Source organism: Cervus canadensis, chromosome 6, assembly GCF_019320065.1.
Source record: "Cervus canadensis isolate Bull #8, Minnesota chromosome 6, ASM1932006v1, whole genome shotgun sequence".
Taxonomy (NCBI): Eukaryota; Metazoa; Chordata; class Mammalia; order Artiodactyla; family Cervidae; genus Cervus; species Cervus canadensis.
The window spans coordinates 21524668-21543407 of NC_057391.1; the positions used below are offsets into that span (position 1 = coordinate 21524668).

Consider the following 18740-nt stretch of genomic DNA (forward strand, 5'->3'; position numbering starts at 1 on the left):
TGAATGTATCAACATGGAACTCAGTAGAAAAAAAGAGCAGCAGTAAATGCACAATATTTTTTTCAGTGCTGATTTTTGATGCTTTGTTCAATAATAGAGTTATATAATGCTGACTTAAATGGATATTTTTGAATAGAAGTAAAAATACTGGAAATCACTAATCACAGTAATTCAGACAATAGTGCATGAAGCTCCAAATCATTTTAATCAGGTGAATTATTGAATGACACCATCTATAGCTTTCTTCTAATGAGATTTCACCACCTCTTTAGTTTCAGCAAAATATCACTCCTCACATTAATGTTTTAATATGAACTTTATTAATTTTGTATTTTGTATGCATGAGTTTCCCTGATAGCTCAGTTGGTAAAGAATCCACCTGCAATGCAGGAGACCCTGGTTCGATTTCTAGATCGGGAAGATCCGCTGGAGAAGGGATAGGTTACCATTCCATATTCTAGAGCTTTGCTTGTGGCTCAACTGGTAAAGAAATCCGTCTGCAATGCGGGAGATCTGGGTTTGATCCCTGGGTTGGGAAGATCCCTGGAGAAGGGAAAGGCTATCCACTCCAGTATTCTGGCCTGGAGAACCCCATATAGTTCATGGGGCCGCAAAGAATTGGACACGACTAAGCGACTTTCACTTTGGTGATTAAGAACTGTGAACCGAAGACATACTTAACCTGAGTTTTGTATGTATCAGTTCAGTCGCTCAGTCGTGTCTGACTCTTTGCAACCCCATGAATCGCAGTACGCCAGGCCTCCCTGTCCATCACCAACTCCTGAAGTTTACTAAAACCCATGTCCATCCAGTCGGTGATGCCATCAAGCCGTCTCATCCTCTGTCGTCCCCTTCTCTTCCTGTCCCCAGTCCTTCCCAGCATTAGGGTTAATGTTCTAATATTTTTTAAATAGTATGAGAGTGGTCTCTTATATGAAGAACTGTGTCTTAATTTTGAGAAATACCTAATGCCCCTGTGTTCAGACCCTAGACATGCGGCTGGAAGAAGCTCATCATACCACGGGCCTGAGAACTATTTCTTGTAGAGGCTATACTTCATAAACAGATCATTGTACACCCAGACGTGTCCACTCATTCACTTATTCATTCATTTCTCAAATATTTTTAAACCATTTGCTCTGAACTAGCATTCTGTGTATTTTGAGATGTTGGCCGCTGAGATTAATAAGTTCCTGATCTCAGGTGCATCAAACCTAGTTTGAAAAACAACACAAAAATGATTCCAATATGGTGTAGAAATGACAGTGATATATGTGCATACAAGGTATGGTGGGAAGAGAGGTGGGTCCTAAATCAGCCTGAAGGACTGGATCAGTACTTTCATAAGGAGTTGGCATGTAAATTGGTTCTTAAAGAAGGAATAAAAAGTTGCCTAGGCGAAGATTCTGGGCAGAAAGGAAGAACATTCTAAGCAGAGACAGCTCATCCCCTAGTTCTAGGGGACCAGTGAGGGAAACGACAAGAAGAGATCTCAGTACAGTCTTTTTTCACACTCATACTGTAACTTAAGTTGCTTAAACGAGCTTATTGCTCTACGTGATCAGACAATAGATGCTGGGTCTGGAAAGGCTTAAGGGAACTGTATTTCTCTGCATCTTAAAGACAGAGGAATTACCAACTGTCTCAACCTCGGGCACCATTGCTAAGTCTGCAGAAATTATTTGGTGCTTCCTTCCTTGAGCCCTACACACACCCCAGATACCTATTTCCCTTCTATGCCTACAACTTGCGCTCTTTTTCAGGGTAAATACCAGAAGTACAGCAGACTGCAGGAACAGAGGGAGAACAACAGAGGGCGCTGCTCCCTCTCGCTGGTGGTTTGATATCAATTCATCTTTCATTTCTGAGAACATTTCTCTCTTGCTCAGCCTACAGCATGATCGTGTAGGGGAGTTTGGCTTGCATAACGCATGAACCAAGATTTTCTTGAAGATTTCAACAAAAGATCAAGAAACTAGAGGAATAGTTTTTTCAACTTTCCTCTATCCCCAAACTCAGCCTCCCACTGCTTCTGAGCCAGCTATGCTGTCTGCTTTGTGCTTAGGACTTGTGATCTTGTTGACAATGCGTGAGTAACATTTATTTAAAATTTCTAAGATGTTCTATTCCTTGGTTTTAGGTTGCCATGTAACCTCTATCAAGTGGGAGATGGTCCCTCTTCCTTAGCCAACTTAACAAAGTCTTACCGTGTGTGTGTGTGTGTGTGTGTGTGTGTGTTGTTGTTGTTGTTGTTTTAAGGAGGGACCAGTGGAGACTCGGTGACCCAGACAGAAGGTGTTGTTACCCTCCCTGAGAAGGCACCTCTGACTCTGAAGTGTACTTACCAGTCCAGCTATCCAGTTGTTCTTTTCTGGTATGTCCAGTACCAAAACAAAGAGCTTGAGCTGCTCCTGAGAAGCTCATTAGGAAACCAGGTGACCAGCAGAGGTTTTGAAGCCACTCATACCTCGAGTGACAGCTCCTTCCACCTGCAGAAATCCTCCGTGCAAACATCAGACTCAGCTGTGTACTACTGCGCTCTGAGGGACACAGTGAGGGAGGCTGCAGGGGGAGCTGAACGCAAACCCAAGGGCACAGTTGGGGTCAGGCTGTGGGCAGCTCTCCAGAGTTCTATGCCAGAGGCATCGTCAAAGCACTGTCAGCTCAGGAGCTCAGAGCTAAGAACCTTGGAATTCTTGGATTGCCCTACAGAGAGGAATCTGGGGTGGGACAGTGTAAAGAGGAACCTAAGTGCTTTTCTCCAGAAATGCCTGTTTTCAGCCCATTCACATTCCCCCCAAAGGCACAGAATCCCTTGAAGTGTCATTAACTCTTCAGTGACAATTCAGTTGATATATGCTGAAATATTTCACAACCTGTTAATGAAAACTCCCAGGAACATTGTTAATGGATGACTGTGTGATCTGGAAGGTAGTCTCTGGTTTTTATAATTCAGACTAGGATTGTATGTCTTGCTGAAATACACCTGCAGACACTCCATCTTCAGTGACTAGGAGCTTTATTCTCTCTTCCCTTGACTTTTCCATCCCCTCTGGTTGCTACAGCAATGCTGCTACCTAAGTAAGTTCCAGGAGGAGAGTTTTCTGACAAGATATTCCTTCTGTCAATGGCCCTGTGGGTCGAAGCAGTCCAGTTGGTGAAGATTGCATGCATGATGTGTATTGTTTGTATTCAAACAGGGTGCAGGATATTCTCTTTGCCAGTAATAACATCACCTCAGGGGAAATTTATTCATCAGTCAGTCAGACTTCTGATACATGGAAAAGTGTTTATGTACTATTACAATAACTTTGGAGTGAAGTGAGCTTTTCACCTGCTCCAAGAAACTAGGAGCAAGTATCACCCACTCCCAAGGCAGGAACACCTCCCCACTCCTCTGCTCATGAGCAGGAATGTGGAGCCACTTGGGTCAGTGCTCTGCATCTCTGCAACAGTCATGCCCATTGCACAGAGCATCCCCTCTGCATCTCTGAAGGTGGAACTCCTGTCCGCGCCTTTGGGGACCAGACTTTCTGGAAGGAGAGTGGGGGACCAGAAGGTGTGAACAAAGATATGGTTTACTGCCAGGCAGTCAGGGAGTTGTGGCCTAGACACTGATTATTTGTCATCTCATAATTTATAAGCACAGCAATCAAAATACAGAGTTTAATAGTTAGAATAGTTTTAATTGTCCTGGAGGATGTAGTCCCCATCCTCATTTAACATGGTGGATGTCTGGACACCTGCCTGAAGGTCAGTGCAGACTTCCTCCCTAACATCCTGGAGTCCTGCATACTGGGTGTTGGCCACCTGAGCACTGGGGCTTCAACATCATGATAAACAGGCCAGAGAAAGGGAGAGGGAGATGAAAAGACAAAAATAAATCTTACAGTGGAAAAAAAGTATTCAAGCAGGTTTTATTCCTTGGTGGTAACTGTATTAGCTCTCTGATACAGTTCTGGTCTGATTTCTCATTCCACATCTCTGGGTCCAGGCTAGTGGGACTACAGACAAAATTTGTTTCATGTATTTTGTCCAGTTTTCTAGTTGTAACGTCAACTCTACCTTCAACTGTGAAAAAGAAGCAACGGTAACTTTTTTTTTTTGTGTATTTTTAAAAATGTGTCATTTTATGATGGTAGGGTATGTAATAATAACCTTATCATTCAATCACATATTATTTGAGACTTGCTGTAGATAAGGTTTCCTCCATGGCATGTTGACTGAGTCTTGGGGATGAAAAGAGCTAATTCAGGCAAAGAACTTGAGGAGAGGAAGGAGCACTTTCCATTCAGGGAGATCCTTCTCTGATTCATGGGAATCTTGGAGACATATGGAAGGAAGAAGTCTCTGACTATTCCATCTAGAAATTGTAACTGGGGTTTCTTGTGAAGCTAGAGATAGCTGTGCCATGCAAAAAATTATGGAAGTAATAATAGTTTGCCTAAGCACGCTTATGTTTAGGACTCTCTTCTTAGGGTCCTGTCCCATTCTCTATGTAATCCCACAAACTATTATCAGGAGAAATAGGTCAGACCTGACTGTGGTGCAATTTTCATCATGACCACCAGAAGGCGGGGCTTCCTTCAGGTGCGGTTCCTCATGGTATTCAGGAGCTGGTTTCACTTGCCCACTTTGCAGCCACAATCAGAAAATTGCCGCTGTGCAGAAAGGGGCTCTCAGTTTCTGAGTGAGGAGCTTCTGTAACATCCAGATGGAGACTAGATTTATTAAATTTGTGTATTGCAGGGAACAAGGATCGTTTCCTTTTGCCAGCATGCATTCTGCCACTCACTCAGTTCTTCTGATCATCTTAATATTCGGTAAGTAACATTTTATCCTAAATGTTTATGATTTTTCATTTTCCTATGATTATAGGTAAGTTTTATTTTTCTTCTCTAGCTGAAAACTCTCCTCCTGTGCATTTCTACAATAACTAAGTGATTCTCTTGTAGGAGGGACCAATGGTGACTCAGTGAACCAGACAGAAGGCCCAGTGACTGTCTCAGAGGGGGCTCTCATGACCCTGAACTGCACTTACCAGACTGCTGATTCGGCTCCCTATCTTTTCTGGTATATCCAGCATCTCAGCAAAGCTCCTCAACTCCTCCTGAAGGGCTCGACGACAAACCGGAGGCCCGAGCATGAAGGTTTTCAGGCTACTCTTGTTAAGAGGGACAGCTCCTTCCACCTGCAGAGACCGGCAGTGCAAGCATCAGACTCGGCTGTGTACTACTGTGCTCTGAGGGACACAGTGATGGAGGGCTGCAGGGGGAGCTGAGCACAAACCCAGAGTGCAGATGGGGCTCCGGCTGTGGGCAGACCCGGAAAGGGGTTGTTGTTTCGGTCTTTAGTGGTTTATGCTAGCTGTGTTGTTGTTTATTTGCTAAGTCATGTCCGACTCTTTTGCGACCCTATGACTTAGTGGGCTTCTCTGTCCATGGGATTTCCCAAGCAAGAAGACTGGAGTGGGTTGCCATTTCTTTCCCCTGGGGATTATCCCGACCCAGGAATGGTACCCATGTCTCCTGTTTGGCAGGCAAATTCTTTACCACTGAGCCACCTGGGAAGCCCCTGTTTTATGCCAGAGGCGTCGTCAAAGTACTTCCAGCTCTGAAGCTCAGCGCCAAGAACCCTGGAATTCTTGGATTGGTCTACAGAGGGGAATCTGAGAGGGGACAGTGAAAAGAGGAATCTAGAAGGCCTTCTCCAGAAGTGCTCCAGACTGTTTTTAGCCCAGTCACATTCCCCCAGATGGCATAGAATTCCTGGAAGTGACATTAACTCTGTTCAATGACAGTTCAGCTCTGTTCAATGACAGTTCAGTTGATATATGCTGAAATATGTCATAACTTGTTGATGAAAACTCCCAGGGCACCTCGTTCATGGATGAATGTATGACCTTGAAGCTACTGTCTGATTTTTATAATCCAAACCAGAATTTTGTGTCTTGCTGAGTTTCACCTGCAGACACTCCATCTTTAGTGACTGCGACCTTTACACTCTCTTCCCTTGACTTTTCCAACTCTTATGGTTGCTCAATAAATGCTGCTGCTGTGAGTCCCATGAAGATGGTTTCCTGAGAAGATATTCCTTCTGTCAAGGGCCCTGTGGATCAGAGCAGTCTAGTCAGTGAACATTTTGTGCATGAGGTGTCTTGCTTATATGATGCTGACACAGCCCACCCTCATCTTGTCATCATGGCAGCTCTTTACAGAATGCTAGGTCAGGATCCCAATTCTGGTCTTGGGGATCTGTGCTGTGAGAAATTCTGGACATGAACATGACCACGTAACCTGACAATTATCTTTATTGCTGTATTGAGGCCTCTGATCCTTTTGAAGTGTGTCAAATTCAGTGACCAAGCAAACACTCGGTCCGTTAGTGAAAAGAGGGCACATGGACTCCTGTTGACCAGGATTCTAAGTTCTTAATATATTCACAACGTTCCCACAGCAGACCAGAAAACAGAGAAATGTGCGGCTCTCACTGTAACTTGCAATGAATGAAACTCACCAAGAGAAACTCGTCCTGGCATTCTGGAGGTCTCTGAACCTCACCTGTGCATTATCCCTCTTGTATGATTCTGCGGGACTGACAGGCACAGATGAAGGTTTTGCAGAGCCTGAGCTTTCTTTGATTTCAGAGGCTTTTCTTAAGAAAAAATGAAATTACAAAATCAAGTTTCTTGGCCCAGGACACTAAGGCATCCTGAAATACAAGCTGATTTTGCTTCATGGTAAACCCTCTTCATAAAATTTACCTTCCTCTTTAAAATCAAAGCGTTATAACCATCTTATATCTTTTTGTCCTGATGTTGGCAGATTAGAACCCCCCAGGACTCTTTCTGTCCCAGAACTTGATCTGTAATTAATATGAGTATTTTCAGCTCTATCACTTTTTAAATAACAGCTTTATAAAGGTAATTCACATATCATCAACGTCCTGCTTTTAACTGTACAGTTGAGTGGTTTTTAGCCTGTTCACAGAGTTGTGCAGTCATCAATACTATCTGATTCCAGAACTCCATTCCAGGAAGAAACTTTGTACACATTAGCAGTCACTCCCATTCCCCGTTTCCCCCAGACTCTGGCCTCCACCCCTCTGTTCTCTGTCTCTGTGGATCTGACGGTTGTGGGCGTTTCCTGGAGGTGGAATCAGACAGCAGATGGCGGCGCCTGTCTGCTCTCACCTGGAGGACTCTCTCCATGGTCTCTACGTCAGCTCTTCACTACTCCTCATGCTCAGTAATAGGCTGCTCTGTGATCCCACCTATTCTCCTTCTCCATTCTTCCCTTGAAGAATGATTGTTTTGGAAACATTTTGGCTGTCTCCACTTTTCAGCTCTTATAAACAATGCTGGTGTGAGCACTCGTGTGCAGGAGCTCCATTGTTCTAAATGAATGTACTTTCAGTTAGAGGTTTGACTTTTCTTGTTTTCATATCTGTTTCATTTCATTTTGCTTTATTTGGTACCAACATTTCCTTATGGATGTAAAATGAGTAAGTGCAAGAGAAAATGCTCTTTAAAATTATGAGTTAATGCTTACATGAGATAGAATCATTCCAAGCTATACCTGCGTTCATTCAGGAAAGCTTTTGAGCACCTACTCATATGTGTCAGCCATATGAATAAGTGTTGAGAATAGAGTAAACATGACCGAGTCTCCTGCTTTAGGATTGTATTGCTTTAAGACACCACACATGTCTTAAAACAATGTTTCTTTCACAAATCATTTTATTCACTCACTGAGCTCTGTTTGTCCCCAGTATGTGACATTGACAGGTTTATGAGCAATGGGCTAAGCATTTTAAATCCCCCTCCACCTCTTCAGGTAGATACTAGGAAACTTCCAATTTACAAATGACAAAATTGAGGTGTAGAGATGTTTAGTAACTTAATTAAGGTTACATAATCAGTTAGGAGCAAAGCTTAGGTAGGACCTCAATCAGTCTGATGCATGGCTAATATTCTTAAAAGCTACTTGATAAAACCATCATGAAATCTGTTTGTTTTTTATTAAATATCATTGCATTTTTAGAATTTTAGAATTTTTGAAATTTTCATTTGATGAAAAATAAGTTAATGGAATAATGAAAGCTGTACTTTACTCAATGGGCAATCATAGGAATCTATATATATTCTTGAACACTGAAGCCAAAAAATTGCAGTCATCATCTTTTATGTCTTTGAACATAAAGTTGCTCAGATTCTCTGTGATTGAATAACCTGCTTATTCCAGGGCTTATAGCTGAGCCTTAGCAGCCATATTAAAGGGGACATACATTACAGGTCTTCGCCATGGTAATGAGGACTATATTTTTCAGAAAAAAAAAAAAAACACGTGGCAAATATGTCTCCTCATTGAGACTGTAAGACACAGCATTTTCTGTTCTGCTACAGTGTATATCTTATTAAAGCAAATTCTTTTTTTAGACAATTAGTAAATATGGGTCTGGGCGCCCCTGGGGGATCAGTGGTAAAGAATCCGCCTGCCAATGGAGAAGATCTTCAGGATGAGTTCAATCCCTGGGTCGAGAAGATCCCCTGGAGAAGGATATAGCAACCCACCCCAGGATTCTTGCCTCAGAAATCCCATGGATAGAGGAGCCTGGTGGGTTACAGTTCATGGGGTTGCAAAGAGTCAGGTACAACTTAGTGACTGAACAGCAACAATACAGGTATGATGAGGAAGTTTCATTGATTTTTCTAAGCACTTCAGTAATTTGTGCCAAAGCCAAAACTTTCAAAGGCGATTTTCTATCAATAAAAAAGCCTAAAATCTAGTGTTTGCTTTAGTGGCTTTAAGAATTTCTAGGGTTTTCAAGTGAAAGCTACCTGATAAAGCTGAGAGGGAGGGTAAAAAGAATGCTGGTCCATCTTCATCTCTAGCATTAAGCAAATTGATTTATCAGGAATTCTCCAGGTTAGAATACTGGAGTGGGTAATCATTTCCCTTCTCCAGGGGACCTTCTCAACCCAGGGATCAAACCCAGGTCTTCCACCTTGCAGGCAGATTCTTTACCAGCTGAGCCACCAGGGAAAGCCCTTATGAAGAACGATAATATTTAAATTTTTGATGACGTTGGTCTTACGTATTCTTACAGTGAGACACAGCTCCCAAAATTAAGATGGCAAAGAGTTTTAAGACTATGATGCAAGGAATAGACGTCAGTGGAGATTGAACTCTGCTGGCATTTCTAATAGAATTTCTATTGCTTTTGATAATGCTTTGGCTCCAAACTTGTGTATTTTTAGAGTTTTCCCTATCCCAATTTCCACCACAATTAATGGGCGTGGTTTGGAAGAGTTGGGGGTGATTCATAAATACATGTATTGAGTTTTAACGGGAATTCTTATATTTAAGCACTGACTAAAATTTTCTGAATTTACTTTTGTTTACACACATACACACATGTAAACTTTAATCACATATACATGTATTTCTTCCCCTCCTGCTATTTAACATGGCACACACTTGACAGATTTTGTGACGCAGATGCAAGATATGAAATCATTCATAGACAACAAAATATTTCACAGGTAACTTTTACTAGATTCCATAGGAGGCAGAAACAAAGATTGAAGCGAAAAATTCTGCCTTTACTAGATTCCATAGGAGGCAGAAACAAAGATTGAAGCGAAAAGATTGAAGTCGAAACCCCATGATTACTTTTGATTCTCTGATCCAAAGAAGAATGAACTGAACATGATTCAGTTTTACCACTCTTTATTTCTAGTCAGACAGTGTTATAATTCGGCAAACTGTTGTGCAGAAGTCTAGCATTTCCCTCCTATAAAGGAAGCGTGTGACGTGACACAAACTGCCCTCCCTCTGCTGACTCGTGGGGCAGAAGCATCACAGCCCAGGAGCTCCGCCTGTGCCTCTTGAGCACAGGGCGCAGAATTTAGATCTGGATTTGAAATGGGACAGGGGACGTTTCACTGTAGGGAGGAGCTACCAATATGCTGATTGCCAGTGTGCTGAGGGCAGGCATAGCCTCTGTCTGTCTTGGGAAGGATGCTCACACACAGAACTCATGCTCCTCTCTCAGTTCCAAGGTTGTGGGGCGGGACAGATCATTGTTATCTGATGCATCTTGAAAGCAAGGGATAATGGGCAATTGGAATCAGGGCATTAGGTCCTAAGCCACTTCATCCCTTATACCATCGTGTTTATAAATAAGGGCTCTTTCCTGCAGGATCCAGCATGACCCAAAAAGTAACTCAAGCCCAGTCTGTAATTTCTGTGGTCGAGAAGGAAGCTGCAACCTTGTACTGTGTATATGAAGCTAGTAGTTATGGTTATTATTTAAAAATCAGACATCACATTGAAAACTGGATTTCTAGCTTCTCTATAAAAATATCTAAGAGCACAACATCCTCTGGGGTAGAGGTCAAAAGTTGTGTTTGATTGCATATTATGCCTTTGATATAGGCTCATTTTATGTTTAATATCTATGCAGATTTACAACATGAATAGCCCAACAGTAAAATTTTAAATTATTAGTCATAACATAGAAGCTGATCCACAAAGTAAAAGAATCTGAATTAACATCTCATGGAAATATACCTTGTCTCCCCCTGTGATTTTTATCAACAAAGCGTGGATCCGAGTGTGAGAAATTTCAGTATAGTTTATTCATTAATTCTTAGTGTTCTGGTAAGCATTGGGGAAACAGTTTGTTGGCAAGACAGATGTGATTTCTGCTTTTATGGAGCTCATGTCCCAGGGGGCTGAGTGGTATCCAGTACCGGATAGCAGGCAGAAAGGACATCACAGCACAGACTGTGTGGCCTTAAGCAGGTGTTCGCTGTGACTTTCTGTTTCCTCGTCTGCAACGTGTGAAGATTCATTATGAAGCTGCTGTTGAGTTAACGTTAGTCGCTCAGTCGTGTACAACTCCTCTGCGGCCCCGTGGGCTGGAGCCCGCAGGCTCCTCTGTGCGTGGGAGTCCGCAGGCAGGAATACTCGAGTGAGCTGCCACTTTTTCCTCCAGGGGGTCTTCCTGACCCAGGGACTGAACCCAGGTCTCCTGTATTGCAGACAGATATTTTTTTTTTTTCCGTCTGCGCCACCAGGGAAGTCCTTTCCAAAATTTTACTAACCTCACAGGGGTACTTAGTTCACTATCCTTTTTGAGTTCCTAACACCTACTATTCACCCCTCCCTTACTTGAGAAAGAACTATTAGATGTAGACGTTATCAAGGTGCTTCTCATATTGCTTCACAGTGTTAGAATGATAAGAAGCCATGGACACAGGAAGAGAGTAGAGTGACACGGGAAGTCACCGACCTTTAACGCATCAGAAATGCTGTTCTATCAGAAATACTGTCACTGGACGGGAGAGGGAGGAGGGAAAGGGAGAGGAATGCAGGCAGGGGGGAGGGCAGGCACCGACTTTGTTCTTTCATCCTGAACACTTTTGTATACATTTGATATTATCCTTAATAAAATGACGAATTGAAATTAGCTGGATTCAAACCCTGTCATCTGCATCACAGCACGACTTCTGAGGTACTCCTTAGCCTCTCTGTGCATCAGTTTCTTAATATGTAAAATGGCAATAATAGAACTTACTTGTTGGACTTAAGAATCAAAATCATCTATATATCTCTATCTGTTTAAAATCATTATAAAATTAAATTATATATATATATACACACCTGGCTATGTGTTTTATATAAATAAAATTTTAAGCACAGGTATATATTATGGCATCTTGATACAGCTGGGATCACTCACTGATGACCATTATTAATATAAAAGGCAGAGTTTCTTCCAGTACCTACATCAGATTTTCATTCATGTCATTTTTTTATAACACACAGTTTCTCCTTATTTTTCAAGAAAGGAAGCAAAGCTCAGTGAAAAGCCAGGGCCATGCTGGCACTGCTAGAAATGTCGCCTGTGGTCAATGTTCCCATCCTCAGCAGCCCCTCCAGACAAGCCCCTGGTCTTGACAGAGAAGAGCAGGTGACTTATGTTCAACATAAAAGTGCCCTTCTCAGGGCCAGGCAGGGCCACTTTATTTCCCCTGTCTATATACCTGAAGGTGTATTTTCCCATATTTGTTGACAAATCAATGAAAAAATGATCAATGAAGACATGATCAATATTCATTGCAGCCTTCAAAATGATTTGGTTTCAGTCCTGCACACAGTTAATAAATATTCAGCAAAGTTCTATATGTCAAGATAAATGATAATGAAGAAATGGCATTTTTCAGCTGAAAAAAATATATATTGCTATTGGATAACTTGTGAGACACAATATCTTGGTAAGTTAAGGAAGGATTTTTCCTATTTTTATTTTAAGACTATATAAACACTTTTTCAATATATATGAAACATGATTGATTGATGAATTAATTTTCCCTGAGATGATGTGATCACTGGCAAAGAGGATATTCTCATCCTGTATCCAGTTTGAAGACAGACTGCCATTGGAGCGGAGTGAGTTTTTCACCTGCTCCAAGAAACTAGGAGAAAGTATCACCCCCTCCCAAGGCAGGAACACCTCCCCGCTCCTCTGCTCATGAGCAGGAATGTGGAGACACTTGGGTCAGCACTCGGCATCTCTGCTACAATTGGGCCCATTGCACAGAGTGTACTATCTGCATCTCTGCAGGCCGAACTCCTGTCTGCAACTTTGGGACCAGACTTTCTGTAAGGACAGTAGGTGACACAGAAGGAGAAAAGAGATATATGTTTTATTTCTGGGCAATCTAGGAGATGTGGCATAAACACTGGATCATTGTCATTTTATAATTTATAGGCACAACTATAAAAATGCAGAGTTTAATAGTTATAGTGGTTTCAATATTCCTGGAGGATGTAGTCCCCATCCTTATTTAACAGGGGAGATGTCTGAACACCCACCTGAAGGTAAACACAGATTTCTTCCAAACATCTAGAGTCTTGCACACTGCATGTTGGACACCTGAGCACTGGGGCTTCAACATCTTGATAAACAGGGCATAGGAAGGGAGAGGGAGATAAAAAAAAAAAAAAAAAAAAACAAAGCTAAATCTGAACAGTGAAAGAAAAGTATCCAACCAGGTTTTATTCCCCTGGTGGTAACTGAGTCAGCGCTCTACTTCCGGTCTGATCCCTCATTCCACATCTCTGGGTCCAGGCTCCTGGGACTACAGACAGGGCAGAGGATTTTTTTTTTTACCTGCTCCTCAGTGATTGAAAGCAGTTTGAAATAGGAATCACGTCTGGTTTTGGTTCCCACGTTGTAGACAACTCTGTAAATTTCCAGAGTGAATGCTGGAGCCTAGGGATTTCTGAACATGCACAAAAGTTTAAGAGAACCTCGGTGATCCGCTGAGCCAGACAGTCCTGCCAGCATGATAACTCAACTCAAGACCCTAATTTTAGGGGGAACTTTGGTCCAGGGGATAGAATTCTGCACTCCCAATGTAGGGGGCCTGAGTGTGATCTTTGATCAGAGAACTAGATCTCACAAGCCGAAAATAAGACCCGGCACAGCCAAAAACAAAAACAAAACAGAACAACTCAGCAAAGAGTTGTGCATTTAAAAATTACCATAATTTTAGAAAAACAAGTCATTTTGACTGTTGAGAAATTCTATGTCCATTAATAGGTATCATTTGAAGAAGATTGCTCTTGTGTTCAACTGACTTGGTCATTGCCATTTAGAAAATTTTATTTTTAATTGGAAGATAATTGGAAGCATACAGGTAAAAGGATGACACTAGAACCCTTCCAAACACCATACACAAAAATAAACTCAAAATGGATTAATGACTTAAATGTAAGGCCAGAATCCATAAAACTCTTAGAGGAAAACACAGGCAGTACACTCTTTGACATACATCACAGCACAATCCTCTTTGAACCCACCTCCTAGAGTATTGGAAATAAAAACAAAAATAAACAAATCGGACTTAATTAAACTAAAAGTCACAGCCATTGTTCCTGGGTTAACAGCACTGCCCTGAGAGCCTGTGTAAGGCAACCTCACAGCTGTCTGCAGCCACAACATTCCCATGCCTTAAAATGGTTTATGTCAGCAAAGAACAATGTTTTGACTTCTTACCATAATACAGTATTACTTTGCATAAGGTAAACCCAATCCTAGAGAAAACAAGCTATGAAATGACCGTATTAAATCTTCTTCTGGGTTCACTTCACCAGCCCAGATAATTGCACAGGAATCTAGACAAATGGGCTGACAGACACTGAGCAAACAGTTCTTTCCAATGAGATTCCTGAAGCCCTAATAAATAAACAGAAGACAGATAAATACCACATACACATGCATCTGGAATGAAGAGTGCCTGGCTAATATATTCAGCATCTAAACTTGACATCCTAAAAAAAATACTTAGTTAAATTAAAACAACGATGTGACAAGAAGTAAATGATAGTGTGTTGGTCCTTTAATGGACTGGAACCTGGTGGTCCGGAGTCGACGATAAGAAAGTAAGAGAGAGAAAGAGGCTGATATCCCCTGGTTTATGCGGAAAGCCAATAAAGTTCTATTCCTAGAGCCCGTGCTGCTGCACATTGACACCAGGCGCCTCTCGAGTGGGTCAAGAACCGGTGTGCCTTCCTGAGAGGGTTTTAGAAGCCCAGGCAAGAGAGTGAGCTCAGTGGGCCTCCGCGCTCCAAGGAATTAGCCTGAAAGAGAGAGAGAAGGAAAGAAAGAAAGAAAGACACGGGGACCCAAGCTCTGATGGAGCAAAGGTGTTTTAATCAACATGGTGTGGGTATATATACTGTCTTACAGGTAGTTATTCTCAGCAAAGATAAAGATTAAAATTCCAGACTACAAAATATAAGGCGATCCCTATTAAAGAGAGAGTTGTAAACAATCACGTTTTACCGTATGGTTCATAAGAAGGAAGAGGGTACTTATCACCATCTTGAGAAACTAATGAAGGAAATGCCTGGATTCCTCAGCCCCAGAAAAGGCGTGCCTCTCCTCTTAATTCCTGAATATACAGGAATTAATAAGGACCAGAGGATTCCTGACAGATCCAACCAGCACACAGGAAGCCTCCTGTTAAATGCTTCCTGACAATAGTGATTGTGTTTCAAGAACCAAGGTACCTAGTTAAGGTCACCTGTCCTTCATGAGACTAAAGGTGTGAGGTTGCTGTCATCCAGGATGGTCCAAATCCCCCCCCCCCCCATTCTGCCCCCCAACCCCTGCCTTGTGCTTATTTCTCTCTTTCTCTCTTTTTTGTCAACATTCCTCCTCTCTGGTACAGAGGTCCACAAGTTTTAGGTTTTTCAGGATCTCCGTTCTCCTATTCTGTCTCAATCCCACAGTGAGACAGCTGCACTATTTTTGGCAAATCCCTCATGCACTGGTGCCTAGAAACTGCCTCCATGAAGAAAGCTGGGCAATGTTAGTGCTCATCTCATCTGTTTTCCTTATCTCTGTGCTACCTGATGTTCAAGGTCCAAAAATAGTTTTCTAGTTGGAAGATCAACTCTACTGTTATCAGTGAAAAAGAAGTCATGTATTTTACTTTTATTGTGTTTTACAAATCTGTCATTCCAAGATAAATCAGGATAATAACCTTATCATTTAACTACACGTTATTTGACACCTGCCTTAGATAAAATTTTCTCCACAGCATGTTGACAGAGTCAACATGAATATAACTACTTCAGAGAAATGACTTGGGGAGAGGAGGAAGCACTTTCCTTACAGAGGGATCCTTCTTTGACCCACGGGAATCGGAGACATACGCGAGGGAGAAACCTCTGACTATTCCATCTAGAAATTGTAACTGGGGTTTCTTGTGAAGCTAGAGACACCTGTGCCATGAAAAAATTATGGAAGTAATAATAGAATATTTCCCTAAACACGCTTATGTTTAGGACTCTCTTCTTAGGGTCCTGTCCCGTTCTCCTGTATGTAATCCCACAAGCTGTTATCAGGAATAGGTCAGACTCGACTGTGGTGCAATTCTGACGATCACCACCAGAGGGCGGGGCTTCCTTCAGATGCGCTTCCTCCTTGTGTTCAGGGGCCGGTTTGACTTGCCTACTTTGCAGCCACAAGACAGAATATTGCTGCTGTGCAGAAAGGGGCTCTCCGTTTCTGAGAGAGGAGCTTCTGTAACATCCAGATGGAGACTAGAGTCGTTAGACTGGTGTATTCCAGGAAACAAGGACCATTTTCTTTTGCGAACATGCATTCTGTCACTCACTCAGTTCTTCTGATCATCTTAGTATTCAGTAAGTAATATTTTATCCTAAATATTAATGATTTTTCACTTTCTATAACTATAGTGAAGTAGTGAAGTAGTAGCAGTGAAAGTCACTCAGTCGTGTCCGACTCTTGTGACCCCATGGACTGTAGCCCACCAGGCTCCTCTGTCCATGGGATTCTCCAGGCAAGAGTACTGGAGTGGGTTGCCATTTCCTTCTCCAGTCTAAAACTATAGTTAAGTTTTACTTTTCTTCTCTGGCTGAAAACTCCTCTCCTGTACATTTCTATGATAACAAAGTGATTCTCTTGTAGGAGGGACCAATGGTGACTCAGTGAACCAGAGAGAAGGCCCAGTGACTGTCTCAGAGGGGGCTCTCATGACCCTGAACTGCACTTACCAGGCCACATATTCGGATCCCTATCTTTTCTGGTATGTCCAGCATCTCAACAAAGCTCCTCAAATCCTTCTGAGGGGCTTCACACCAGACAAGAAGGTAGAGCATGAAGGTTTTCAGGCCACTCTTGTGAAGAGGGACAGCTCCTTCCACCTGCAGAAACGGGCAGTGCAAGCATCAGACTCGGCTGTGTACTACTGTGCTCTGAGGGACACAGTGATGTAGGGCTGCAGGGGGAGCTGAGCACAAACCCAGATGCAGATGGGGCTCTGGCTGTGGGCAGCCCCGGAAGGGGATGTTGTGCCTCTCTCAGAGGTGCTGTAAAAGCACTTCCAGCTCTGATACTCCGGGCCAAGGACCTTGGAATTCTTGGATTGCCTGACAGAGGAATCTGGGGCAGGACAGTGTAAAGAGGAACCTAAGCGCTTTTCTCCAGAAATACCTGTTTTCAACCCATCCACATTCCCCCATATGGCATAGAATCCCTTAAAGTGACATTAACTCTTCAACAATTCAGATTATATATGCTGAAATATTTCACAATGTGTTAATGAAAATTCCAGGGCTCATTGTTGACGGATGACTATGTGATCTGAAAGCTAGTCTCTGGTTTTTAAAATTCAGGCCAAGATTGTGTATCCTGCTGAGTTTCACCTGCAGACACTCCATCTTCAGTGACTGGAGCTTTATTCTCTCTTTTCTTGACTTTTCCATCCCTTCTGGTTGCTCCAGGAATGCTGCTAAGTGAGTTCCAAGAGGTGAGTTTCTGACAAGGTATTCCTTTTGTCAAGGGCCCTGTGGATCAGAGCAGCCCACTCTGTAAATATTGCAGGTGTTGTGTATATTGTTTGTATTCAAACTGGGTACAGGATATTCTCTTTGCTAATAACCTCATCTCAGGGAAATGAATGCCAAAGAATGTTCAAATTACCATACACTTGCACTCATTTCACATGTTAGCAAGATTATGCTCAAAGTCCTTCAAGCTATGCTTCAGCAGTACACGAACCAAGAATTTCAGATGTAGAAGCTGAGTTTAGAAAAGGCAGAGGAACCAGAGCAGATCCAATATCTGCTGGATCACAGCAAAAGCAAGGGAATTAAAAAAAAAAAATCTACTTCTGCTTCATTGACTACACTAAAGTTTTTGACTGTGTGGATCACAACAAACTGTGGAAAATTCTTAAAGAGAATTTAAAGAAACCTGTATGCAGGACAAGAAGCAATAGTTAGTACTGCACATGGAACAATGGACTGGTTCAAAATTGGGAAAGGAGTACATCAAGGCTATGTATTGTCAGCCTGCTTATTTAACTTATATGTGGAGTACATCAGGTGAAATGCAGGGCTGGATGACTCACAAGCTGGAATCAAGATTTCCAGGAGAAATATCAACAACCTCAGATATGCAGATGACATCACTCTGATGGCAGAAAGTGAAAAACAACTAAAGAACATCGTGATGCAGGTGAAAGAGGAGAGTGAAAAAGCTGTATTAAAACTCAACATTATAAAACCTAAGATTATGGCATCCAGTCCCATTATTTTATGGCAAATAGATGGGGAAAATGTGGAAACAGTGACAGATTTAATTTTCTTGGGCTTCAAAATCACTGCAAATGGTGACTGTAGCCATGAAATTAAAAGATGCTTGCTCCTTGTAAGAAAAGCTATGATCAACCTAGACAGCATGTTAAAAAGCAGAGACATTACTTTACCGGCAAAGGTCCATATAGTCAGAGCTATGGTTTTCCCAGTAATCATGAATGGATGTGTGCCGGGAGCCAGTATGGGAGATCCCACCCATGACAAGGTCATGAGGAGAAGACCTGAAACACAAGGCTGTTCAGGCTACAAGGGACCCTCCAGGTTGACCCCGGCCTCTACCCCACCCTGTCGCCTCCCCCTCTTGCTGCTGTCCTTGTTCGTCCTCTTGCGGATCTTTGCATTGCCTGCCGAGAGCTCTCCTGCTCCTCTTTCACTAAATAAAGACCAACACAGAACCCTAATTAATAAATCTCCTGGACGCTGGTTCCCTATGAAGGGGCCAGGAATGAAGGAAATGTTTCAAGTAAAAACCCTTCTGCTGGCACTCTGGCTTGTTTGGCAAATGCGTACTAATGCACATGGCTGCTCACAACACCT

At 42.4% G+C, this 18740-nt stretch overlaps 2 gene segments (V, D, J or C); both read left to right on the forward strand.

Moving 5' to 3' along the window:
- LOC122443251 overlaps positions 1-18740 on the forward strand; it is a 51928-nt gene that overhangs the window by 19360 nt on the left and 13828 nt on the right.
- LOC122443246 lies at positions 1897-16858 on the forward strand. The segment is given in 3 exon segments: positions 1897-2089; positions 4750-4823; positions 16513-16858. Coding segments are annotated over 2 exon segments (354 nt in total).